The sequence below is a fragment of the Dermacentor albipictus genome, chromosome 1 (genome assembly GCF_038994185.2).
Source record: "Dermacentor albipictus isolate Rhodes 1998 colony chromosome 1, USDA_Dalb.pri_finalv2, whole genome shotgun sequence".
In the NCBI taxonomy this organism is placed as follows: domain Eukaryota; kingdom Metazoa; phylum Arthropoda; class Arachnida; order Ixodida; family Ixodidae; genus Dermacentor; species Dermacentor albipictus.
Window position 1 is genome coordinate 392,365,565 of NC_091821.1, and position 26,173 is coordinate 392,391,737.

The window sequence follows — 26,173 nt, forward strand, 5'->3', positions numbered from 1 at the left end:
CAACTGCATTTTTGTCGAACAGCAAAGCAAGCACAGCACGTGCCATAGGCACAAACTGTGAAATGCTGCCGCAACGGCGGCGCCGGCGGGGATGCGCGGAGGCGAGCGCCACCATGTGGTGTTGCGAGGTACCCAGCGCCACGCGCGGCAAGACCATAACAGCAGAAGCAGCGCCCGGAAAGTCGGGAGAAGAGGCAAAGAAAGCTTCGCTTTAATAAGCGCAGAAGTACACGTGACAATTTAGGGACTGGAATGACACCACACTTGCTAAAGATAACCAGCAAGGTAATCTGCTTCCAACCTATGCAGCGTGTCAGATGGCCTCGCGGTGCCTTCTCAAAGTAGTGAGCCTCCGAAATCTCATATGCCTACCCTATCCCTGCATTTAGATACCATATACTTTCGTGTCCGGAAGACCCGGTGTGGCTGAGCCGCATTCTTTACAAGGATATATTCTATAATGGCTGGCTCTTCGAGAAAGTCTTCAGTTGAATTCTGGTGTTTTAAGTGGCAAAACCGCGACACGATTAGGACTCCAGAAATTTCGACCACCTGGGGATCTTTGACGCGCCTCCGATGCACGACACCAGCGGGCGTTTTTGCGTTTCGCCCCTATCGAAATGCACCCGCCGCGGCCGGGATTCGATCCCGCGATCTCGCGCTTAGCAGCGCAACAGTATAGCCGCTAAGCAACCACGGCGGGTAAAGGAAGCCTGTCTTACGAGGTAAATATAAGAAGACAGCAATGGCATACAGGTTTCAACTCAGGTAAAAGTAAAATTCCTCAAGCTCGAACAGCCTTCAACAGCTTAAATCCTTTGCCCGTGCACAAAAAGGGTAAGCAAAGCCCGAAAAAATCATTACTTTGCCTAGTTAAGATACTACACGCCCTGTTTTGGGGCGAAATTTGCGAAGCTTCTTAAATTAATTAAATTATGAGGTTTTGCGTGCCAAAACCGCGATTTGACTATGGGGCATGCTGTAGCGGGGGACTAGATATTAACTTTGACCTTCTAGGGTTCAGTAACGTGCGCCTAAATCTAAGTACACGCGGCCGTGATTTGATTACGCCACCTCCTGCTTAGCAGCGCAACACCAAAGACACTAAGCAACCACGGCGCGGGCCACGAAGCTTCTTGTTCGGCAGAATTCTTTGTCACATATTACCGCCTTCGCTAATAATATGAGCGCTATCGCAACTGACCGGGGTCTCTTTTTGCCGCTGTATACGTATCGCGTACGAACTGCTTATTGAATGCCGACCCTGGGCCCGGTCGCCCCGCTATCAAGCGAACCGCTATTCCGAGTGGCGGACGTCAGAACGCCGACTAATGAGCAAACGCTCTAATATATGCAAGAGCAGTTTCGTGAATACGGCCCTTAGTCCTTAATTAATAGCTTTTTTCCATCCAATTTCGCTTCACTGGATCATTTAGGGCTGCAGTCGCAAAAAGGTTCCGGAGATCGTCAATCTAGGCGACCCAATCGGGGAGGTTCTCGCGCCTGGACGGTTGCCAGCTCGAACTTCGACGTGGAAGCTTCAGTGGGCCGGGATAACGTATAACGATTATATTCCGGTGCTACCAACAACTCCTCGAGCTTCGTCAGTGGCCCGAGCGGCCCACGTTATCACCGAGACCGGCCGATCACGAACGATGGATGATAAAGGAAAATAATCGAGCAAAAGCAATGCCTACATTATATCTGCCCATACCGACAGGCCAGAAGATCGCCACTCTCATGGCGGAAAAGATTCACGACGAGTTAGTATGGTGGGCAAAACACATTCAGAATTTACCGACGTGTGCGACCAACTTAACGGGGCATGTAGAACATTATCGAGGTGATGAAGCGAACGCAGTCGAAGCGTTCTGGACAATGCCAAAGAATACGACTGCGCACTACCTCATGACATCCTGCAGTCAATCGGAGTAACAGGACATTTACTACGCTTTATCAAGGCACTCCTCCACGAGCGCCAACTTTAAAGTTCCTTTAAAGAGTCAATTCAGTAGTGACCAGACCACTTAGCTCACTAGGCCATGACCATGCCCTCCGATACCACTGCCCGAGCAAGATAATACTTACATGTACAGCGGACTGCAGTGCCAAATACATGTATGTATGTATGTATGTATGTATGTATGTATGTATGTATGTATGTATGTATGTATGTATGTATGTATGTATGTATGTATGTATGTATGTATGTATGTATGTATGTATGTATGTATGTATGTATGTATGTATGTATGTATGTATGTATGCATGCATGCATGCATATATGTATGTATGCATGCATGCATGCATGCATGTATGTATGTATGTATGTATGTATGTATGTATGTATGTATGTATGTCCTCTGGTCCTTTCGGTGCAGCAAAGGTGGCGGTAGCTTAAGGTTCCTTAATATTGCTGGTAAGCGACGTAATGAATACGACGAAGACAAACGCGGCGATGCTGTTCAGGTGTCTTTTTTTAATTTCTTACCTTCTTTTACATGATTATGCATTTAGAATAGCGACCTATTACGACAGCCGGAAGTGGAGCTTATAAGCCAAATCGGCCGCACTATAGTTCCGATGTAGCTGCGTTAGGAAAAACGACTGTTTTAGAATTTGTAATTGAACCCGATTAGTAACAATTACTGCATTTTATAGCTAGTAAGAAATATGAAAGGAAACAATGAACGCTATAGAAATTATCGTTCCCCAGCACAGAATGTGCGAGTGAGTGAGTGAGTGAGTGAGTGAGTGAGTGAGTGAGTGAGTGAGTGAGTGAGTGAGTGAGTGAGTGAGTGAGTGAGTGAGTGAGTGAGTGAGTGAGTGAGTGAGTGAGTGAGTGAGTGAGTGAGTGAGTGAGTGAGTGAGTGCGTGCGTGCGTGTGCGTGCGTGTGTGTGTGTGTGTGTGAGTGCGTGCGTGCGTGTGTGTGCGTGTGTGTGTGTGTGTGTGTGTGTGTGTGTGTGTGTGTGTGTGTGTGTGTGTGTGTGTGTGTGTGTGTGTGTGTGTGTGTGTGTGTGTGTGTGTGTGTGTGTGCGCGCGCGCGCGCGCAATTGTATTTTTCCTGAGCGCATATGAGAAGCGAAAGGCAAATCAGAATGAACTGCAGAGAGAGAAAAAGAGAGAGAGAACGAAATCGTGTCGTAAGGAAGGCCAAAATTATGAAGTCAGTCGATACCGCCGCCCTTCTCGGGCCGCCCTTTGCGCAATGTTAAGATAACTCGGCTATTTTTCTGGACAGATCAATAGGCGGTCCAATGTCGTCGCTTGGTGTAGTGGCTTTCGCGGCTTTCGATTATACCTCTCGCGCTGTCTGCGCTGCGCGTCTTCCTACTGCGCTGCACTGCTCACGGTGGAGCACACACGCACAGTTCTCGACGCGGCTGGCGAGCAAGTTGAACGGCTGCGCCACTGTACACACCGCTCGCGAGCTACCGCGTTCTGAAGTTCAGGCATCGGCCCAGAATAGCCGATGCTACTCCGTGCCACCAGAACAGCGGAAGCGCATTACCAACATTCGTCCCACACTGCGCGTTTGCTTGCGCTTTGCCGGGCAGTCTCCTTTCATGGCACTGCATGCGAGAGCTGCTCCTAAACAACATGAATAGCTTTTCTGGCACTGCCACTCTTCCTTAGCCCGTGCGAGGCATCGCGTAGGCGCGCGTCTTTGCTTCCCCCCCCCCTCCCTCTCTCGGTTCATCGGGCTGGACATCCCGGTGGGCGCAATTCAAGATTCTAAGCAAACCTTCCGCCACAGAAGTAAGACGTGAATTCGAATGTCTAAAGTTTATTCAGCCAGTCAGCTCGCACTCGCAAACTGCTATGACATTTATGGAAACACGAGCAGTAAAGAGCATTCATTAAAGCGAGCTTGGCGAGCCTCTGTTAAATCATGTCTGTGGACTGACCGCAAGGAAATGGCAAGGACGGCGCATAACGGCTCAAGTCCCGTACAACCAGCCCACATGGTAGCTTGCAAAAGCAGAGTTCGGTGTGACGAAATTTGTAGGTATTATTTTCTGGCACTTCATCGTTGAGTTTCAAAGGTTTAATTTATTTTATTTTTATCAGCAAGTTTCGATTGGTAACTTTACCACTTTCGATTTGACAGGAATGAGGCTGATGATAGTCTGGCACAAGCGGAGTTTTATTTTGCACCCCGCACTGCACCCCGAATTGCTGCCTATGCGTAAGAAATTAATTAAAACTAACACTGTGTGAGTTCGATCTATAGTTCATGCGCCATGGCCGGGTAAGCCAAAGTTTCACGCTGTCGAGTATCATTTTTAGTTCCAATGCGCTTGTAGTGTATTCGCACGCGAAAAGTAACCATGAATAACCGGAAGGAGCTTCACGAGGATACTTCCCACATATCCCGGCTCCTAAACAATAACCACTGTTTGTTTTCCAATTACACAAAAAAAGATAAAAAATCTCGCAGTATCGCCCTAAAGGCAAAGCATCACTTGCGATAGGAAATTAGTAGAAGGATATTAGTTTTACCGGCCGTATAAAAGTGCAAACATTCGCTTACTAACTAAATTAACAAGCACGATGTCACGCGAGCACAGGTAAACGTGAACCAATATCGATCGATGACCGCGGAAATTCGCTGTCAAAAAGCTGGAGTGAAGAAGCGCAGCGGCAGCGACAGCGCGCGAATTGACCTTCGTGCTGTGTCTCGCCGCAACGCGAACCAAACGTCGAAAGTCGAGCGCACGAGAAGCTACAGGCACCCCGCGCACTTTGTCCACATCGCAGATCGCTTTGAAGATGAGGCCCGCGAGGGCGCGCACTTTGTCTACGTCGCAAATCGCTTGCAAGATGCGGCGGCCGCGCCGTAAATAGCAGCCGCCGAAGTAGAACGCCCCCTTCATCGCCTCCTGTCCCCCCCCCCCCCCATGCGTCGCGCGCGTGAGACTGAGCCGCGATCGTCGGCTGACCCTCGCAAGCTATCACTCGCACATACAGCGTAGGGAGCGCGGCTACGATGTTATCGTATTTGGACTTTATACGGAATATCACGGCGATTGTGACGGCGCGGCAGAAATGCGCTTGGAGTGTCCTTGTAAGTGCTATCACAATAAAAAATAAAGTCATCATCATCATCATCAGCCTGGTTACGCCCACTGCAGGGCAAAGGCCTCTCCCATATTTCTCCAACAACCCCGGTCATGTACTAATTGTGGCCATGTCGTCCCTGCAAACTTCTTAATGCCATCCGCCCACCTAACTTTCTGCCGCCCCCTGCTACGCTTCCCTTCCCTTGGGATCCAGTCCGTAACCCTTAATGACCATCGGTTATCTTCCCTCCTCATTACATGTCCTGCCCATGCCCATTTCTTTTTCTTGATTTCAACTAAGATGTCATTAACTCGCGTTTGTTCCCTGACCCAATCTGCTCTTTTCTTTAAAAAAAATAAAGGAAAAAATAATAGGGAAAAAATAAAGTATGCATGTTTTATCCCTGGGGAGGGCAGAGCTTGTCAGTCCCGTTCGAGCCTCCTCCCTCATCTGTGCGTGGGAGGGAGAGCGCCGGGAAAGAGAAAAGATGGCGTGAGAGGGCAAGGAAACGCTGCAACTATGGACACGACAGCGGTTTCGGGCAAGCTGAAGGCACGCTACGTTTCGGCTATTTCTTAAAACTAAACAGCATGAAAATTTGTCAAGCGGACAACTGACGCAGGGCGTGCAGAGGCAAAGCCGCATTAAAGCACCGCAGGGTCTATAGGCGACACTACGGAAGCGGTCGCACATCGAATCAACACTTCTGTGCCCACCGCGGTATCAGGGGCGAGGACTTACGAAGTCACCATCTGTCGGAAGCGCCTCCCTTCCGTGGTATGAGGGATAACGAGGAGCGCTCCTCATAGGTTTGGCTTGCGGCGCTCAATAAAAACACCATTCGACAGCCCTCTTGGAGATTTCTGTAAGCACTCTCAAAAGGAGGGAAATTTTTTTACTGCCAAAATAATAATCTTGGGCAAACTGAAAGCACAGAATCATTTACAGAAGCTATCGCTTGACCGACTATGTACAGTGAACACCAATGCGCGCGGTCGCCGCGATGGAGCCTCCCGAACCGGCTTCTTGCGTGAAAGGTAGGAAAACGCTGAGAGCAAACGATATGAAATATGTTCTTATAGTGGGCTGTCTGTATAACCGAATGGGGCATAACAGAGTGAAGGCTCTACGCAGCGACCGTACGGGTTCGCAGCGACCGACTGCGCGTCTGCATGTATATCCGCGCACAATGTTTTTATTTAGCTGCGAGCGCATTTTCGCACCATGCCGTGAGCTTTAGGCCGCAGAATATGAGCATTTGACAGTACACAAGCAACCATTGTTGCGTGGGCGCTATCAGAGCTGTTAAAAAATAATTTCGTTATAGAGACTTCGACGCCCACGGCTACTGTGATGTGCCGTCGCGACGATTCAATCTTTTTTTTTCTTCTAAATTCTTGGATGTCTCAATATTATTTCTCAAGTTTCGTCGCACTGTATGTTTATCGGTCTTCTCAGCGTGCGATTTCCCGCTACTTCTTTTTCGTAATCCAGTATATGAACTCATAACACAAACATGACCATGTGCTTCTTACCACTCCCTTTCCATTCCAGTGAACTTGCCAGAAACTAGCATCAACAAGTTCATAGACCAAATAAAGCGTCATGACATTAGCCGGGCCGCGGTTGCGGGCAAGCGTCTCAGCGCGCATTTTCGGCTACTCACCGAACATCGCAGTATTGACACCGTAGCAGAAATCTTTCTCGCGTTTGTGCTTGCTGCATACCCGAGCTGTAGCTGATGGTTGTTTCCGGTTCTAAGTTTCGCGAGCCAAGCTTCACGCAGCTTCGTGTCCAGCGGCTATGTGTGAATCAGGCTGACACCAGGATCCGTTGCGTACGTCCGGCACTGCGGCACCGAGCAGTAGCCTACCATGCTGCACGCCTCCAAAAGCAGCCACTACCAATTATAGTACTTTCAAATGCTGTCAAGCACATACCCAAGGCGCGAAAACCTCACCACTTAATTAAAACCGCAGCGCAGGTGGGACTTTAAGCTTTCGTTTTCAGTTCGCTTCGGCGCTTCCAAAGCAGCCGACGCGGACGCTGTGTCCACGTTATCCCTCATGCCACGTCACGCCGACGGTGGCGCCAGCTTTTCTAGTGGTGGAGCTCGCCTTCAACATAGCATTGCGGCTATGGAAGTGCTCGAGGTCGCGGGTTTAATTTCAACCGCGGCAACCTATTTCGACGAGAATGATATACAAAAACACTGGTTCATCTAGATTTAGCTGCACATTATATAAAGAACACCGCAGTACGCCACCACGGCGTGCCTCATCATCCGATTGTCGTTTTGGCACGTATAGCCTTACAATTCAGTTAAAGTTCAGCATGATGCCATGTTCCATGTGAGGCAATGACGAATGCTCAAGCCTCTCAGAGATTATGAACAATGGTGCAAAACAACGGGTCAAGTAAACACGTCTCCCTCTGTCTTCTGTGCACTAAGCAGGCAAACAGCAATGGTGCAAGCAAGGTAACATGCACGCAAGACAGTGCCGTCACAGACACCCGATCAAGACCAATATTTATTCCTGTACTCGCAACACGCATCCTGCAGCTTCACTCGAAGGACCACCTGCTATTTTCTTCATCTATAAAATCCTGGTTACTCCTAGCTACTCATCCATCACGCACATCGCTGTTGCTTCGTTAGTTCAACCTTTTTTGTTTAGACTGATCCAGGGACCAGGAAAGGGATTCCGTTCGTACACAGCTGGTCTGTATGCTCGTGGAACGAGTTGCGGCCGGAGAAGACGCCAATTGCGCTTAAGTTTTCCATTTGCTTCATTATTTCCTCGAGTGACGGCTCGCCGCGATGCTGGCAGATCCTCGAAACAATATACCCGTGATATGGGTTTGATAAGGTGAAAAATAATATAATGCGAGACAGCTTCCATCATCAAACCCTGCAGCAACCCTTAAACCCATAAGCAATATGATTGTCACCCGTTACCTCGTCTGGTTTTTCCCTATTTGTACAGCCCTTTTCGTTCAAATTGGCAACTAGAAACAAGAGTCCCGAGGAGTTGAGAAATAAAGCGATCTACTAAGGTAGAGAGCCAACGCAACAGCCATACGGGAAGGAAAAGCGAATATTAACAAACTTGACCGTTGTTTATCAATATATTTATGGATCAACCTCTTTTTATTTAAGAAGGATGTAGAAAAAACGCCGCCGGGAGCGGAGAACAATTCCGTGTGTTTTGAATGACGCTTCTACAGTTATCGGTCGAACCACCTGACGTAGCCACTTCTCTGCTGTGCTTAAGTAGGGGTTTTTCAAACTTTTCGCGGTGGGCGCAGTACGTCTAGAACCGCAGCGTCCTTTGCTCTACGCGGCTGTACGGTATACTGGCGGCCACGCATCGTTAAGCAGAGAGAGAGAGAGAGAAAAGCAAATGAGAGAAAGGCAGGGAGGTTAACCAGAGTTAAAGCCTCCGGTTTGCTACTCTTCACTAGGGGAAGGAAAAGGAGGAAAGAAGAGCGCAACATCCCAAAATAACAATGCGAGTCGGCCTTGGCACTTGGTAGAGCAGTAAACGAGGGATCCGAAAGAACTGTGATTGTTCCGCAAATGCATATTTCTCTATAATTCTTCCAGAACGAATTCAAAAAAACGCTACTATAGTCGGATACATCTTAAGTCTGCAGTGAAGCCCCGCCCACGTCATCATAATAAACGCCAGCCATTTTTCCATAGCGAGGCTGCAAATCATTCGTACTTCAAACTTTTACTGTTACCCAAATAAGGCGGTAAACATAAAAATAAAATTATTAGCGCGTAATTTCAGAAATTTTCCCTCGCCTATTATAGATGTATGGCGAAAGCCTAGTTCTTTATTAAGCTGAAATGAAATGCTTGCTTCGCTGCAACTATTTATTGTCGAGTTTCACTTCAGCAGGCAGTGAAGTTTCATGAGTAAAACGGGCTCAGCAGTGAAATGAACAGTAACGCAGACTTTTGAAGAATGAAAAGCTCAGACTCCATACACTTTTGTCCATGTCTCTTGCACACATCATTGCTTCCGCCGATGAAAAGATGAAAATCTTAATTTTACACTTTCGCTTGTTTACTTGTTGTTGGCAGTGTTTTTCCTTCGCGAGTCCATTTGATGTGATTCCTTCTTTGCCAATTAAAGGAGAGGTGTATCTCACAGGCCTACCTCTGAGATACACCTTATTTCATTTCTCTTTGGCAGGTTTACGCGTCTTTATGCCGAATGGTGGGCGTTATTCATATTTGTACTAGTAAAGGTACCCCTCCTCGTTTGCATAGAAAAGTTACCTTGGGTGAGTGAGTGAGTGAAGTAACTTTATTTTGGTCCAGAGAAGACGCAGGGGAGACCCCGCGCCACCCGGCTAGTCCCACGTAGGGACCGCCAAGCCGAGCTTGACGGCCCGGTCGCGGGCACTCTGGACGGCCAGGGTTTGGTTACCTTGGGTTGCCTGCCCCCATCCCCTCCCCTTCCCGAAAAAAAATCCTGGGTACGTGCCTGCACCCTGTCAGGATTGGGGCTCAATCCCATCGTCCGTGGTCCTTTGCCAAGATTGGAGTACGGCATGAATTCGAAGGTAGCTGGCCTATGCCGTCGTCCAACTTATTTACGCTGAGATCGTTGATGAAGTGAAAAACTGCTTCTCATCGAGAACGAGGAAAAAGGGTTTATTTACAGAAATTAAATCAGTCTAACATGACTGCTTGAGAAAAAGAGTATCAGTCCAACATGACTGCACGAGAGAAGTGAATCAGTCTAACATGACTGCTCAAGAGAAGTGTCCTCAGCATTCGCACAACGACAGTTTTTATACACTCGATCCGCCGGTCATACGACGCGGCGACTGTTCGTTTACTCATCACCAACTCGCCGCTGCACTGCAGATCAGTTTACGTACACAAAGGCAACCGCGCTCTGTACACAGAGGCAACCGCGCGGGGTGCGGTTCCGGGAACTATCGGAGCCGATCGAGGGTCGCTCGTTGTTCTGCGCCACTCCGAAGCGTGAGAAGTACAAAAATACGTAGTTCCCGCGGCAGCTTGTCCATGCGTGTCAAATCAGCTCCGCGTTGGGGAACTCCGGAATCATTGTTCACGCACCGAACTAGTTCCGTCACAATGTCGAAGGGGCTGGAGGAAGGCGGCGGATTCCAGCGCAAAGGCCGCTTCTTCGAACGCCTCCCAGCTGCAGCGACGGAGAGGGAGAGGTGCGCGTCGTGTCGCCCTGTCGTAACTGTGTGGCAATCTTGTTTCGCAGCTCGCCATTCTTAACAGCGCCTCCATGGCCCGGAAAGTCTCGACTGTCTAGCGCTGACAACCGCTAGGCAGGAAGAGAACGGCTGCTGGTGAGGGGGGGATTGATGTCTTAGCTCGCAGCGACCACTTGTGCATTGATGTCACTGCCCCAAAACATCCAACAAGGACAGGCAACTGCAAAATGAACCCCACAACACGGCTCTGCGCCGAGATGACGCGCATTGGCTCTCACTTTAGACTCGCTAGGCTTCAAAAAAACAACAACAACATAAGTGCAGAAACAAAAAAAATGCTACATTTCGCTATGCCAATTTCTGAAGCAAATTCCTGCTGACACATCCAGCAATCATGGAGGGAATCCTGCTAAATGAGAGGGGATCTTCTTCGCTTAATAAAAGTTAACACTAGTAACCCTAAAATTTAGGCGGGACCCTCAAACGCAGAATTCAAATTAGCCTGCTCAAACCATCCGCATTGCTATGCAACTTTCCCTTCTTATATCTAACGGAGAAGTTGTACTCTTGGAGAGTGAGGCTCCATCGGAGCAAGCGGCCGTTTTTGTGTGACATTTGATTGAGCCACGTCACAGGACAGTGGTCGGTCTCGAAGATGAACTTCGCTCCGTACAAGTAACACGACAACTTCTGGGCGGCCCAAACCAAACAAGCGCATTCCTTCTCTGAAGCGCTGTAGGCTTCCTCCCTTACCTTTAGTTTACGGCTGGCGTAGAGGATAGGATGCTCCTCGTTATCGTCGCCGACCTGACTAAGTACCACGCCCATACCTCTGTCGCTTGCGTCGCATTGAACTATGAATTCCTTTGTGTAGTCTGGCGCGCGAAGCACAGGGCGAGAAACCAATAGCGTTTTCAAACTTTGGAAAGCGTTCTCTTTGTCCTTATCCCAGTGTACGTTACTCGGTGCTCCCTTTCGGAGGGCGTCTGTTAATGGACTTGCCAATTACGAGTAATTCGGAATGTACCGTTGATAGTACCCCACAAGTCCCAAAAATGAACGAAGGTCCGTTTTCGTGCGCGGCTGAGAAAAATCTCCAATCGTCGCTATTTTCAGCTCAGCCGGCCGTCTCATGCCCTGACCGACAACATGGCCCAGATAAGTAACCTGCGAACAACCAAACCTACACTTTTCCGCTTTCATCGTTAAGCCGGCTTCCCTCATCCGTGAGAACACCTGTTTGAGGTGCGATACGTGTTGTTCCCAGCTGTCCGAAAAAATGGCCACATCATCAAGATAAGGTAAGGCGAACTCCTGCAAGTCTTTTAGGACAATATCCATTAACTTAGAGAAGCTAAACGGCGCGTTCTTCAGCCCGAAGCTGAGTGCGAGAGGGCGAAAAGTGCCTACAGGCGAGATGAATGCGGCATAGCGGCTGGCACTTTCTGAAAGGGGAACTTGCCAGTACCCCCGCACGAGATCTATAGTTGAAATGTATTTAGCAGCGCTAACTCTTTCAATTCGTTCCTCAATGTTGGGTATCGGGTACAGCTGATCCCTAGTGATCGCATTTAACTTCCTGTAGTCAACACACGGACGAGGGTCCTTGTTAGGGGTTTCTACGAGTATTAGCGGTGACGTGTAGTCACTCTCAGCGGGCTCAATAACTCCCAACTCTAGCATGCGCTGTATCTCTGCCTCCATAATCTCTCTGTCTTGGAGACACCCTGTAAGGTCTTGATCTTACTGGTTCGGTAGAGGTCAGCTCAATTTCATGCGTTATCAGTTCGGTTCTACCCGGCCGATCGCTGAATCTGTCGAGATATTCCCCTAACACCCCTTTTAGCTCATCTAGCTGCTCGGGTCTTAGAGCATGCGAGCTTACCGAGTGTTCTACTACTTCTTCTAGGCCGATTTCAGAGTTGGAGGTTGCCCTATACTCCTTAAACTTGGTACCAATGCCATCCGGCTCTTTGACGGTATAGTTAACGACTCCGCTCCGCTCTACGTACGGCTTCATCAAATTACAGTGATATATCCTCACTTCCTTCCTGCGACCGGGCATTCTCAAAGCATAGTTGGTATCTGAAAGTTTGTGCAACACTTTAACGGGCCCGTCCCAGTGAACTTCAAGCTTGTTCTTTCTTGAAGGTTTGAGGATCATTACCTGGTCTCCGGCGTTAAACGTACGAAGCCTCGCATTCTTGTCGTAATAGAATTTGGCGTTCTTTTGAGCTAGTGCCATGTTCTTTCCGACTAGTTCTTGGGTTGCGCTTAGCCGTTCTAGTAAATTTAGCACGTATTCAACCACGGTTGGACTCTCCCCTCTTTCCTCCCACATCTCTCTTAACATTCTCAGTGGAGACCGGAGTGTCCTCCCATACACTAGTTCTGCTGGTGAGAACCCTGTCGCCTCATGTGGAACCGTTCGCAAGGCAAACAAAGTTGCCGGCAGACAGTTCTCCCAGTCCTCCTTGTGCTCGTAACAGAGCGCACGCAAAACTCGCTTAAGCACCGAATGCCACCTCTCTACACTGTTTGACTGAGGGTGATAGACAGAACTGTGTATTAACTTTACCCCGCATTTTTGCAAGAATGTGGAAGTCAGTGCGCTCGTGAATACTGACCCTTGATCTGCCTGAATTTCGGCTGGAAACCCAACTCGTGCAAACACTGTCAAAAGCGCGTCTACTACTTCGGTGGAGCTGAGCTCTTTCAAAGGGATTGCTTCTGGAAACTTGGTAGCCGGACACAGCATGGTAAACAAGTACCTGTAGCCTGATTTTGTTTTTGGAAGAGGCCCTACCGTGTCTATTACAAGTCGTCTGAAAGGCTCTGTTATTAAGGGCACTACCTTCAGTGGAGCTTTCCAAGTCTCTCCTGGTTTACCAGAACGCTGGCAGGCGTCGCATGATCTTACAAAGTTTTCTACATCTTTGAAACAGCCAGGCCAGTAGTATTCCATAAGCAATCTTCCCTTTGATTTGTTTATGCCTAGGTGGCCGGACCACCCATTTCCATGACAAAGACTCAAAAGGTCCTCCCTATACTTAGTAGGTATGACTAACTGATCTAAAATCCTACCCTTTCGATCTCTGTAATGCCGATACAACAATCCTCCTCTCTCATGTATCGTTACGTTGCGCCTAGCAATGCCTTCTTTAGCTGTGTCATGTAATTTTGCTAAGCTCTCATCATTCTTTTGCTCAGCTGCCAGTGACTCTCTATCCACGCGTAAAAGTTGATCAAAGTTCTTTGAGGCCGGTGATAATAACGACCCTGTCTCGCTTGTGAGCGTGTCTGCTTGCTCTTCCTGCAGGCTAGAACTCTGACACTCTAGTGCTACGCTCTCATTGAGCTGGTCAGCTGGCAGGCTCTCCTCAACTGTTCTTTTGTCCCTCGGGCCTAGCTCGGATTCGGGTATTGAAGTTATTCCCTTTTCTGCTTCCGCTGGAGGAGCTTGAGCATTTTCAGCCGAAAGCGCCGCGATCTTACGAGCTTGGCCTCGGGTCAATGCCTGTACTATGCCCTCTCCCAGTTTGAGCCCTCTGTCACGCAGTAACTGATTCGAACGATTCGAAAAGATGTAGGGATACTGCAGTGACAAGAATTTGGAAACTGCAGCCTCAGTCTCTAGCTCCCCGAATGGTCCACTGATTTTGACTTTGGCCATGGGCAGACGCACGCTGTGTTCTTCTACAACCTGTTTTATCCATGCTACTTCTCCGGTGAAGTCATCTACCATCACGTAAGACGGATGGACAATGTCCAGCGTGGCGGCACTGTCTCTTAGCACTCGGCATGGTTTTCCATTAACTTGCAGGTCGTGGAGATATGGACTTAAAAGTTCCATATTCTCATCTTTTTCCTCCACGTAGGAAAAAACTACGCTAGACTTCTCGCAGTTTACAGCTATATGTCCCAGTTTGTGGCATTTGTAACAGCGAATCGGTCTAAAAGATTCGAATTTTCTTTTCTGTTCTTTTTGTGCGGTTTCTCCGTTAAGTTTCTCCTCGCTCTTTCCTGCGGGCTTTTCCGCCATGTCTACAGGCTCGGATCGTCAAGTTTGCGCACCCTTTTTGAACGGAAATGGTTTCCGCGGTCCATTTCGACCGTCCCAGTTTCCCTCCTCGGCGTTCAACTTTCTACGGGTTGCGTACTCTTCGGCTAATTCAGCCGCCCTTTCCACAGTGTTTACATTACCTCTGTCTTGCACCCACAGTTTCACAGCTTGGGGGATGGTTTTGTAAAACTGCTCTAGACACATGCATTCAATGATCATGTCTCTGCTGTCGTACGCTTCCGCGCTTTTAAGCCACTCGACTAGGTTGGCCTTTAAGCTATATGCAAACTCCGGATAGCCCTCTCTATCTTTCTTGCCTGTGCTCCTAAACCTTTGCCGAAAAGCTTCGGCTGAAAGGCGGTATTTCTTCAGGAGACTAGCCTTAACTTTTGCATAATCATATGCATCCTGCACACTCAGTCTGGCGATTACTTCCGCCGCTTCACACGGCAACATAGACAGCAACCGCTGTGGCCATGTACTCGGGCCGAAGTTCATCTTTTCGCAAGTCCTTTCAAAATTGCTTAAGAACAAGCCTATGTCGGTCCCGACCTCAAATGGCTTTAATAGTCTGTCCATGCGGTATGATTCTGCCTCACTTGATCGTCCCAGAGCGCCTTCACTTCCTTGAGACAACTCAAAACGTTTGCTTTCAAGTTCAAGTTTCATTTTTCTTAACTCGCGATCTTTATCGCGTTCCTCCATCGCGTTCCTCCCTTTCTTTTCTCTCTCGTTCTTCTCTCTTTTTCAGAAGTTCAAACCCCAGTTCAACTTCTTCCTCACTGGCCTGTTCGGAAATGATATGCAATAATTCTGATTTTAGCATTTCTTTACGTACATCTAGGCCCAGTTCCTCACCAACAATCAACAACTCGTCTCTCAGCAGTGTCCTTAATTCCATGACTGCTGCTTTACTACCTTGATTCTGCTCTCTAAATCTAGCTAGGAAAACACAACCTAGCTAACACACAACAATCTAGCTTCCCTACTGTTCTAAACAGAACAACCACAAAATGAAGCCTAGAGAGTCAAAGCAAAAACCAAGCACTCACCGCAGATACAGCACCATGTCGCAAAGTCCATCTCACCGCTGTCAGCCAGTTGTCAGGATTGGGGCTCAATCCCATCGTCCGTGGTCCTTTGCCAAGATTGGAGTACGGCATGAATTCGAAGGTAGCTGGCCCATGCCGTCGTCCAACTTATTTACGCTGAGATCGTTGATGAAGTGAAGAACTGCTTCTCATCGAGAACGAGGAAAAAGGGTTTATTTACAGAAATTAAATCAGTCTAACATGACTGCTTGAGAAAAAGAGTATCAGTCCAACATGACTGCACGAGAGAAGTGAATCAGTCTAACATGACTGCTCAAGAGAAGTGTCCTCAGCATTCGCACAACGACAGTTTTTATACACTCGATCCGCCGGTCATACGACGCGGCGACTGTTCGTTTACTCATCACCAACTCGCCGCTGCACTGCAGATCAGTTTACGTACACAAAGGCAACCGCGCTCTGTACACAGAGGCAACCGCGCGGGGTGCCGTTCCGGGAACTATCGGAGCCGATCGAGGGTCGCTCGTTGTTCTGCGCCACTCCGAAGCGTGAGAAGTACAAAAATACGTAGTTCCCGCGGCAGCTTGTCCATGCGTGTCAAATCAGCTCCGCGTTGGGGAACTCCGGAATCATTGTTCACGCACCGAACTAGTTCCGTCACAATGTCGAAGGGGCTGGAGGAAGGCGGCGGATTCCAGCGCAAAGGCCGCTTCTTCGAACGCCTCCCAGCTGCAGCGACGGAGAGGGAGAGGTGCGCGTCGTGTCGCCCTGTCGTAACTGTGTGGCAATCTTGTTTCGCAGCTCGCCATTCTTAACAACCCATATTGCTTGTATGAGTTATTGTTGAATTGATACTACGTCATTACTCGTTTTTTCATTGAAGATCATAACTCCCGATTTCTGTGAGCTGAATCTAACGCTCAGATTTGTCGCTACATTGCCACACATATTCGCAAGTCAGTGCAAATCCCTTGCAGTGTCCACCAGTAACATTATGTCTTTCGCATGCATCAGTCCAGGGACCTTCTGCTGCACGCTTTACCCATTACGCAAGTAAGATACATCGAAACCTCATTAACTGCTTTCCAGTGGTCTTTCTATGCTCTCAACATAAAGCGTAAACAACAATAGAGTGGGCCATTGCGGCCGCACTTCGATGGGGGCGAAATGCGAAAACACCCGTGTACTTAGATTTACCTGCACGTTAAAGAGCCCCAGGTCGTCCAAATTTCCAATGTCCACCACTGCGGCGTGCCTCATAATGAGATCGTGGTTCTGGCATGTAAAAACCCATAATTTAATTTAATTTACTCAATTAACAACAAAGTGCATTTTTGCTTCAGTCCACGGTGAAGTTCCGCTTGTTCTTTGCATTTCCGGCCTTTCCCTACAGATGAATTGTGACCAACTCGCCCAACAAGACGTCCTTTTAAGTCATAGGGCGGCAGCGCCGTCTGGCGACTGAGAGATAATACCAGTGCGCCCCTGAGGTCGAGTGGCGCGACCCGACCTCGAAGCCATGACGTTACCAGAGCTCAGCGCGAACCTCCAAAGTCAAGGGCAGAGAAGCCGGTGGTTCCGGTAACCGTTCAGCACCAACGCAGCGCTCCCCAGACACGCCACGTGAAGCCACGGCGTGAAGCGGCAGTACAGCACTCCGACGGTTGCCCGCCCTCACAAAAAACGGCGCAGTCGGCAGGAGGCGAGGGCAAATACTCACCCGGCGGCTCTTCCGCGATGGGATGCAGCAGGAGCAGGAGAAGCGTGCCCTGGGCGGCGGCTCGACGGCCTGGTAGCCGCGGTTCTCGTCGTCGTAGCGCTGCTGCTGCTGCTGAAGCAGCCGCTGCTGGGCGCGCAGCTGGTGCTTACGCCGCCGCCGGACCTTGCTCGGCATGGCGTACATGTAGCTGGAGAAGCGACGCCGAGAGTGGCGCACGATGGACACCCAGTCGATCATGGTGGACGCACCACGGGGCACAGCCGCCGACGCGCTCGAGAGAAGAAGAAGCGACGACGACTCGCTTTGCTTGCACTAAACTTCGGCCTCCTTCGCAGAAACAACACCAGCGCGGGCGCCCGTCTCACGTGTCACGCACAGACGCCGGCTCAACGCTCTCTCGCCCAGCGGTCGCTTTTGCTCGAACGAACCGAACACATTTCCGCTCGAGAAGACCGACGACACCTCGCGCACTTGTGCGCTGTTGCGGCCGCGGGATCCGATCGCAGATGCCGCTGTCTCGGCGGTCTCCCTTCGGGCGTCTTTTTTCAACACGCGGCGTCCTCGGCGTCTCTCGCCGAGAAGTAGGGCGCACACTTCGGTGACACTTTTCTCGCCGAACAGGCAAAGAAAGAAAACTATATTCACCGTTTTCTTTTCTTTCTTGTCTTTTCTTCTTTCTTGTTTGGCCCGCGAAAACAATCCGGCGAAGTTGTTGCTCAACGAGAAACAAGAGAGAGCTTCTCTTCTCAAGCTCGGCCGTGCGTGCACTCGACAGGGAAAATACTTCTTCCCAGAAGCGCGTCGTCGCCGTCACCTCCGCGCCGACGACCACGGTGCGAAGAACTCGCCGATGGTTCCGCTGGTGCTCGTGCGGCCGCTTCTCCGGCTAACATGACGGGGGAAGGCAAGGCGCCGACGGAGGGCGTCCGACGGGGGCTCCGGAGCTCCTGCTCCAAGACACATGCGGTGCGCCGCTTATACTGCGCGTAGCACGGGGAGCCAAGAAATTCGCGGGGAACAACAGCGACCAGACAGGGACGGAAGCTTAGTCCATGCAAAGAAATGTGCAGAGTACAGCTAGGGCGAGCCTCGAGCGACAGTTACGAAAGCGGCAGCACCGCACAACTGGCGCCTGACGAATCGAAGGAAACGTGACGGTGGGGGGACGCAACGCAAATCGACGCAGCAGGAAGCGGCTGGCGAAGGGCGATAGCTCTGGCAGGTGGATCCAAAGTTGTCAATTCCTAAGGCCGACGGAAGAGGTGGACCGAGCCAATCGTGAAGCGTGAAACGAGCACTTCACTGCGATCACGGTCCTACGTCGTCCAAGTCAGCAACGCCGATAACTTTCGAAACGCCAAGTGACAGGCCAGTCGGCGGGATAACGTCCGTCAAGAAATGAGCAAGAAAGCATCACCTGGTCGTGGAGAGGGAACTTTAACAACGAGCGGCCTTTCCTTCCTACTCTTTTCCTTGAGACAGCGTATGGAGTTCAAGAGAATGCGGCGCGTAGCCGAAAAGTAAATGTAACGTACCCAGTGATTGTCATCGTCTCGGAGGAGGACGTCATTGAAGCGCCTTGCGAGACAGAAGCTCTCAAAGTGAGGACAGAGGGGAGACGCAGACACGGCGCATGCGCCAATGAGAAAGAAAAACTGTTGTCGCAGCCGGACTGACGTAGTTTAGGCGATGACGAAATTTCGATTTAAAACAAAGCGAAAAAAGAAAAAAAAGACCCTTTACGGACTGACGTCGTTTAAACGATGACGAAATTTCGATTTAAAACAAAGCGAAAAAATACCTTTTACAACGTTAGGCGCGTCAGAAGCCAGGGCGCGCTTACGATACGTCGCCGGCTACGCGAAGCTCGGTGGATCTCTCATAAGTCGCGGCATAGATTTGCATTTAATTAAAAGAGCGCTGTCACAGCGCCTGGCGGAGCGAAGCGCACGTATTTCGGCGCAGGAGTGCGAGTCATCAGGCCAATAGCGCCGTAGCGCAAATGCCGAGCGGAATTCGGGAGCCGCGAGGATTAATTATTGCCAGCGCAGCAGTTATGCGACGCCAATGTTTCCGAGAATGGGCGAGCGCTAGCACAAAGCGACGAGGTTAATCTGAAAGCAGTGAATGTGGCACAATCGGAGTACAGTGAGGACGAAACGAGCGGTTGTTGAGAACGACGTTCAGCTGAAACCCTACTATCATCGAACGACACGAAGAACGTAACATGTTGATTGAGAATCGCGCAAAGAAAGGACTCGCGATGATCTTTCTGCAGCCGAATTCACCGTGCACACACCAGACTACGACGTCAGGGCTAAAAGCGATAACCGTATGAAGCCCCTTCGGGCGAAGTTTTACTGCCAACGACAGCACACAGGGGCTGCGACCGGCAAACAAAAGGACTTACAACTCGCAACAAAAATACTCGTAGTACCCGACGCTCAAGGAAAATCCCTGGCAAGCAAGAAATGCCTTTAGCGGAGGAGTTAGCGAGCCCGTACAACTTTCGGTTTGGAGGGGCCTGTTGCGACAAATTGGGAATAGTCCTCTGCAGGTCAACAGTGCACAAAACTGAGCTCGGAACGGCGAACCACAGCACAAAGCCAAAGCCAAAGCCAGCGGGCGAGTGGCAAGAAGAGAAGCCCGGAATCCGGCTTTTGCAGCGCGGCAAGCACGCGCGCGTAAGCGGGAAAAGCGCCCAGAGTAGCACTGTAGCAGCTGACGAGGCCAGCGACGCCAGCGACGAGACAATAGATTACGGCAGAGCAGGGGCTCTCGGGGGTTCCTTTATTTTTAGGGTGCCTCGGCGAAATAACGGCGACGACCGGCGCGCCGAAGGGCGACGCCACGCTACGGGCCAACAACAAAGTCGTCCGAAATAGGAACGACTCCCTCCGAGCGAGTTTTAAACAAGGACGGAGGCTTCTCTGAAGCCACACGCGCGAGGGGAAGAGGGGGCCGCTAAGCAAAGGCGACAGACTGACAGCTCCCGCGTCGCCGCAACCACCACCTCTGCGCGCGTCCGGGCCGTCTGCTCAACCCGCGGAGGAGACGCGCGCGGCGCTCTCTCGCAAGTCACCACGCTGCCTGGCAAGAAAGGTAAGTTTCTAGGAAACGCGCGCGTGCAGCGGGCCCTGTCCGAATCGCTACCTCAACAGTCACTCGGCACGCTGCCTAACTGCGGAGGGCAGATGGTTCAAGGACAAACGCCTGGTTACCGCAAGCTGGACTCGAGCCCCGCTATGGACGCACGAGAAAACAAAAAAAAACAAAAGGTGGAGGTGGCAACCCAGTGCTGCTGGCAGTCTCGGCGAATACGCGGACACACTCGATCGCACCGAAAGTTGTACGCGCACACACACACACGTACACACACAACGCGCACACACCAAAGCGGCCGATGGCACGCGAAGCCACGTGGGTGGCCCACCGAGCGACGACGACAGCTGCTCCTCTTACTGCGTCGTAATCGAACACGCGGCGATAACTCCGCCGCTCGGCGTCCTTTTCGACGGACCGCTGGCGACGGACACGTTTGTCACTGCGCAGCCCCAAACGCGGGCAAAGAAAACAGCCGCGTGCGCTCTGCCTTATTACGTTCACCCGCAGCTCAGTCCGCACGAAGAAGGTAAACACAGCCGGCCGATCACTCCCACGCACGGGCACGATATTCGGCGTGCCACGGCACTCGCCGCAGCGGATCCACGGGATGAGTTATCCGAACAGCGCCGATCAAAGCGTAAATGGGGGACGACGACGTGTTCGTTTCGTTCGTTCGCGTTGCCGCCGCCGAGGAAAGAGGAAGAAAACGCGCGCACGCGCCCGCTAGCAACTCTCCAGCCGCGCGCTCCCGTCGCAGCAGCAGAGACCGCAGCAGCAGGCGGCCGACGACGCGCACCGTCGTACGTCACGATGCGGCCACGCCGAGCAACACAGCCGCCTCCGGCAGACCCCGGTCAGGGCTCGAGGGACGGCGCTTTCGACGCCAGCGCCCCGCGTCACAGCCACGGGCGCTTCCGGAAATACTCACAATCCCCCTCCCCACACCTCTCCGCTCCCTCTCGCCCTCGTCCGCCGGGGCCCCAGAAGATGGAGACGAGACGGCTCCGCAAGGCCCGCCAGCCTAGATACGTGTGTGATGCACGCGGGATCAGATGCTGAGTAACATGTGCAATCACAACATCCGATCATTTTCTTTTTCTTTTTTTTTAGACCCGCGCATATCATTAGCAGCCACATGAAGGAAAGCTTTTCATGCAGGTGAGAAGGCAGTCACAGGTCGCTACCAATCTGAAACCGCTCTCCGATCGTTTTTTTTTTTTTATAGGAAAGCGAGGGTTGAAGTTTCTCCTTTTAAAATGTCGGCCCGCAAAACACTGAGCCTACTTGACATCTCTACTGAAACTTCACTGCATCATCTCCTGCTTTCAAACCCTCGAGCACTGTCCCAGTTCTTCAGGACAACAGGCCTGCACAAGCGGCTGTAGCCTGAACTGGTGTTCGTTGTGCTACAAAGGACACTGCGCTGCGCTGCGATAGTGACCGGATGCTATCGCATGCCTGTGCTCCTTGTATTTCTCTCCCTACTCCCTTTTCTTTTTACCTCCCGCTCCCTCGTTACGTAGCAAACCGTATTTTCCTTTAGGTTGACCTCCCTGCATTTCCCCTTTCTGTTTCTCTACCTTTGCTCTCTCTCTCTCTCTCTCTAGCACTTGCTACATGTTTGCTACTTACAGCATCCGTGGCCCGCTTTTAAAGAGAACGTTGTGTTAGCGCGAAGGGACATCGCATTTAACTCCCTAGGCAGGGGTTAAGCGCGAACGCGCCTCTGTCGATATTCGTGGGGTAGTTCAGGACGTGTTACAGTAAGCGCCATTGAAGCTGGCGCCAATGAAGAGCGTGGCATCTGTGTGAATTATAAAATAATAAGTAAGAAAGCCAACCAAGGAAGAGCCGGATCAGTTACAAAACGGACACCTCAACGAACATCGTGCGGTCGAACTTTACTGCGCCTTACGCGATTTCCACAACCTGGTGGTGAAGACATTTTTCACGGAGTATAAAAAAAAACATGCCTCTGTCTATGACTGGCAAGACGCGCGTGACTTCCGTAACATCCAGCACGCTCGTTGAAAGAGCACTAAATCTTCCTGACTGCATTTGTAAATTCTGGGGCACAAAGAGCGAGCCTTCAGTGAGAGCTTCTCCCTCTTGCTACTCGCTCGGCTTGGCGGTCCCTACGTGGGACTAGCCGGGTGGCGCGGGGTCTCCCCTGCGTCTTCTCTGGACCGAAATAAAGCTCTTTCACTCATTCACTCTTGCTACTCCGCCTCATCATCATTATCATTCTTCCTCTTCTTTTGTGCGTGCAGTGGTTCAACAAGCAGGCCAAGCGCCTTCAATACCTAGCTGTTTCGCTACAATAGCCACAGCAGTGTACACTGCTGAGGTTCGAGTTATTTCGGAAAGTAGCAATCGTGGAACCGAAACTATACAAACAAGCAAAACAAAACAGGAAAGCGCGCTACGGCCGACACGCACCTGTTGATACGAAGTCAACAGTCTCGCAACAGCACGAGGCGCTTCGGATGCTAAGACAAAACATGAAAAAACGAAGGCGTTGCTGCTGCAGCGGCAGCAGTGCAGCTAATACGCGCACGAGGCTCCTCTTGCGCCTACATAACACGGCTGTCACGAGCATTTTGCTCGGTCGCATAATCGCCCTTTCCCCCTCCTTGGCAAGGCGCCCGCCCCGCTTCCCCTATCGAACGGCCCCTAATAACCGCCACCAGCCTCCTCCCCCCCCCCCCCCCCCCTGCAACTCGCCCGTTCGCCAGCGGTTCCTGCTTCGCGCGGACGGAGTGCAAGGACGGCGCCACACACAACGAGGACGGCGCCACACACAACGGCCCGGGGCAAATCTCGCCGGCACGAGGGCGCCTCGCGCGAAAGCGGAAGCGCTCCTACACTGCCGTCCATGCAGCAGGCAAGGAGAACAAGACCCGTAGTTTCGCTGCCACTGCCCTCCCCCCCCCCCGCCTCCCCTCTGTCCCACTTCCCCCTACACTCTTCGCCCACCCGAGGGACAGCCAGATCAACCGTCTACCCAGACGAGTGTTTCGTCGTCCCGTCTCTACTTGGACTTCGCACGTTCGTCGCGTCGCCACTTACGAGCGTCTTGACGTGCACGGCAAACAAACAAGGATGGACGGCGCGCCAATTGGTGTGCAGGAGCCGGAGTGAAGCGCGTCACAAGTGCGAGGCAGTGAAGATTGGTCGACAGCGCAAAAAGACGAATGATGATAGAGCGGAGAGGGAAGCACGGTGGAGGAGACAATGCCAAACTGCGCAGCAGGAGGCAAAGCAACGCGTACGTGCGCCGGTGCAGAGCGTGGAATGCAGCGATTTGATTGCACTGCTTAACCCACTGCCGCGTCGGTGCGGTCGACGCCGAAGCCGCAGCAATGGTGTTTGGTCGGCAATGCCTTAATCGTTCAAGAAGTTCACGCCAACGCACGATGTATGTCGTAGCCCTCGAGTTCCGCAACCGTCACTGGCGACGGAGGGTGCATTGAGAAGCGCTGACATGACCACCATAGCTACACAGAATGCGGTTTTGCGCTGTGTCACGATGTTCAGCGAACTAAAGGAGCAAAGCGCCAGCCTTGGTTAGTCCACACAAGAGAACGCATATTGGCGGGCAAAAAAATACACGCGCCATGGCGGAAGAAAGCAGTAACTCCTAGCTGCGTCGTATAAAGTTCAAGTGGCTCAGTCACAAGTCCGAGATGGCACCCTACTTCACCCAGTTTTCGGCGGAGATGCGCGTAGCTGAGACCAGTGACAATATTAAACAAGAGTGGCTTCACTGCTGGGATGACAAACGTTATACAAAATAAAGAAATAAAGGTTGCTCCGCATACAACGAGCGCGATATATTTCAGTTACACTTTTTTACAGAGTGCTCGACGTTACACCTAAAATGACGAAACATCAAGTGAATGAAGCTGCGTACAACGCAGCTTCATTCACTCGAGGAGGGGGTAGGCATGAGGGGAGAGACGAAGTGAGGAAGTCCAAGAGTCCTAATAGAAAGGGAGGCACACGTGGCTTGGCAGGCGGTTAATGGAATCGCTTCGCCCCACATCGACAGCGGCCTCAATTAACGCTCGCAGGCGTAAGCTGTTTCGACGTGACCTACGCGAACAGGCGCACAATGCTAACGAACTTCCAGCGCTTCATCCAACTATTTTTCTACTTTTTCTTTCTTATTGTGAAACGAGCATATTCAGAGGTTACTGGTTTCCTTTTTCTTTCTATTTTTTTTTTTATTTTTATCATACGCGCTCAAATCTGTGTGCGAAAACCGAAGCTGCACTTTCTCTTCTTGTTGCAAAATCACAAGCACTTATCGTTCCTTAATCCAGTTATACTGCACTTAACGCTTGTGCTTAGCGGTCCTTTAGTGCTATGCGAATGGACAGCTAGGATGACAGCAACCGCAGTCAAGAACGCAGCTGCGATCCAACTCTCACCTTTAAGAAGAAAAAAAAAACATTCTTTTTTCCGCTGTTCGTAGCTAGCATTATGTTTGGTCTCTCATGCGCTTCGTTCGTCATCCATGAGACGCACTTGCCTTCTGTTTACTCTCTCACTCATCGCTTCCTTTGGTTTGGTTTTTCTTCGGTCTCGCATCTTCTTTTTTTTCTTCCACCAGGGAACTAATCAATTTCCACTGAAAATGAGGTAAACCATATTACCGTTTTGCACTGCGCCATCTCGTTCGGAAAGGCAGTAGCTAGGCGGTAAAATAAAACTGATATTTCTTGCTCTCTCGTTGCCATCGGGTCCGATTCAGTAAGGCGGATTCCCACCATAAGCAGACACTCGTGTCCAAACTTCAGTTTGGCGCACAACTACCTTACCTGCGTACTTTCAGTTGGCCATTTCCGGATCGGCGTTTGCATCCGAAGCGGACGCCCGCAAGTACGCGCTTAAAACAAGCTCACTACTTTCTATCGACAGCATCAGTTACCCGGTACGTTCTTTGCCGCAACACACAACAGCCTAAGGAGAAGCACGCTTTACAGAACAAATCGGGAAAACGCGAACTAGGCGGCATTCGGGAATGAAATACGTAACGAAGTTGCTTTTCTCACCCGCTCCAACTCAACGTTTTCCTTGCAAGAGCAAACCAGTGCCTGCAGTAAGCGCCTTCGCGTAGCCACCCGTGATTTTAAAGCCTTTATTAGATTACTTTGTATTCGAAAAACTTTCAGAGCTGGATTGTGCAGCTAGTCAAATAAGACGCACAAGCAGCTCTAACACGTGCATTATTGTTAAATGACCTCTGGGTGTATCCACAAATGACTACCACGACTCAAAACTAGGCGCAGTAAGAAGGAGCGATATGGTGATAAATAAACAAGTAAGAAAATAATACAACGTGCTGCGCTTCACCCCTTGCGCTCCAGATCGAGGATGTTACTGTTTATCGTCGACCGGTTGTGTTTCACAAAGGCACCAAAAATCCTACAGATAGAGAGAGAAAGGGCAGGCTCCAAATGATACCCTACACTCCCAGATTCGCTCAGATGTTGAAGACGAGCGCCACACTAACAGCAAGTAGGCTCCAACTCAGCCTCGCCATTCGGTCTGAAAAATAAACGCGAATAACGCGTGTGCGTATCGCCGCGGCACCGTTCCATTTACTTTCCAATCCCCGGCTACCGGCCCCCTTCATCCGGTCGACAGCCCCGCGCTGCATAGTACATCACCCTGGCCGCCACCCGAACGGCGATGGACGTCGGGCCGGCTCCAAGCGCGTGGCTTCCCAGTTATTTCCGTCGCCTTATCAGCTGCGTTTTTCCTGCTTTCTTTTTTTTTTTAACACGCCTGACCACCCCAGCGGCGATATATGACCAGCAGCGTATTTTCCTCCCGCAGTGGCCGAACCGTTTTAACCACAGCTGCCGGCGGGGAGCCATAAGGAAACAAACTTGGCAAGAAACGGCGCTGGCGCCTTTCGCTAACCAGAAACGAGCAGCGGTGGCAGGTTT

The 26,173-nt window shown here is 50.8% G+C and overlaps 1 protein-coding gene across 8 annotated transcripts in view; it reads right to left on the minus strand.

Annotated features, from left to right (window-relative positions):
- The window catches only part of dlg1 (discs large 1), a 764,145-nt gene that overhangs the window by 689,585 nt on the left and 48,387 nt on the right, over window positions 1-26,173 (minus strand). Inside the window, exon 1 of one of the 8 annotated variants that reach the window (XM_065447262.1) lies at window positions 17,112-17,504. The exons of 6 other annotated variants lie outside the window; for them this stretch is intronic. In XM_065447262.1, the coding sequence (XP_065303334.1) occupies window positions 17,112-17,348 (237 nt within the window). In that variant the 5' untranslated portion in view covers window positions 17,349-17,504. Of the gene's footprint in view, window positions 1-17,111; window positions 17,505-26,173 lie in introns of those variants that run through there. One more of the 8 variants, XM_065447276.2, reaches the window with a different exon arrangement.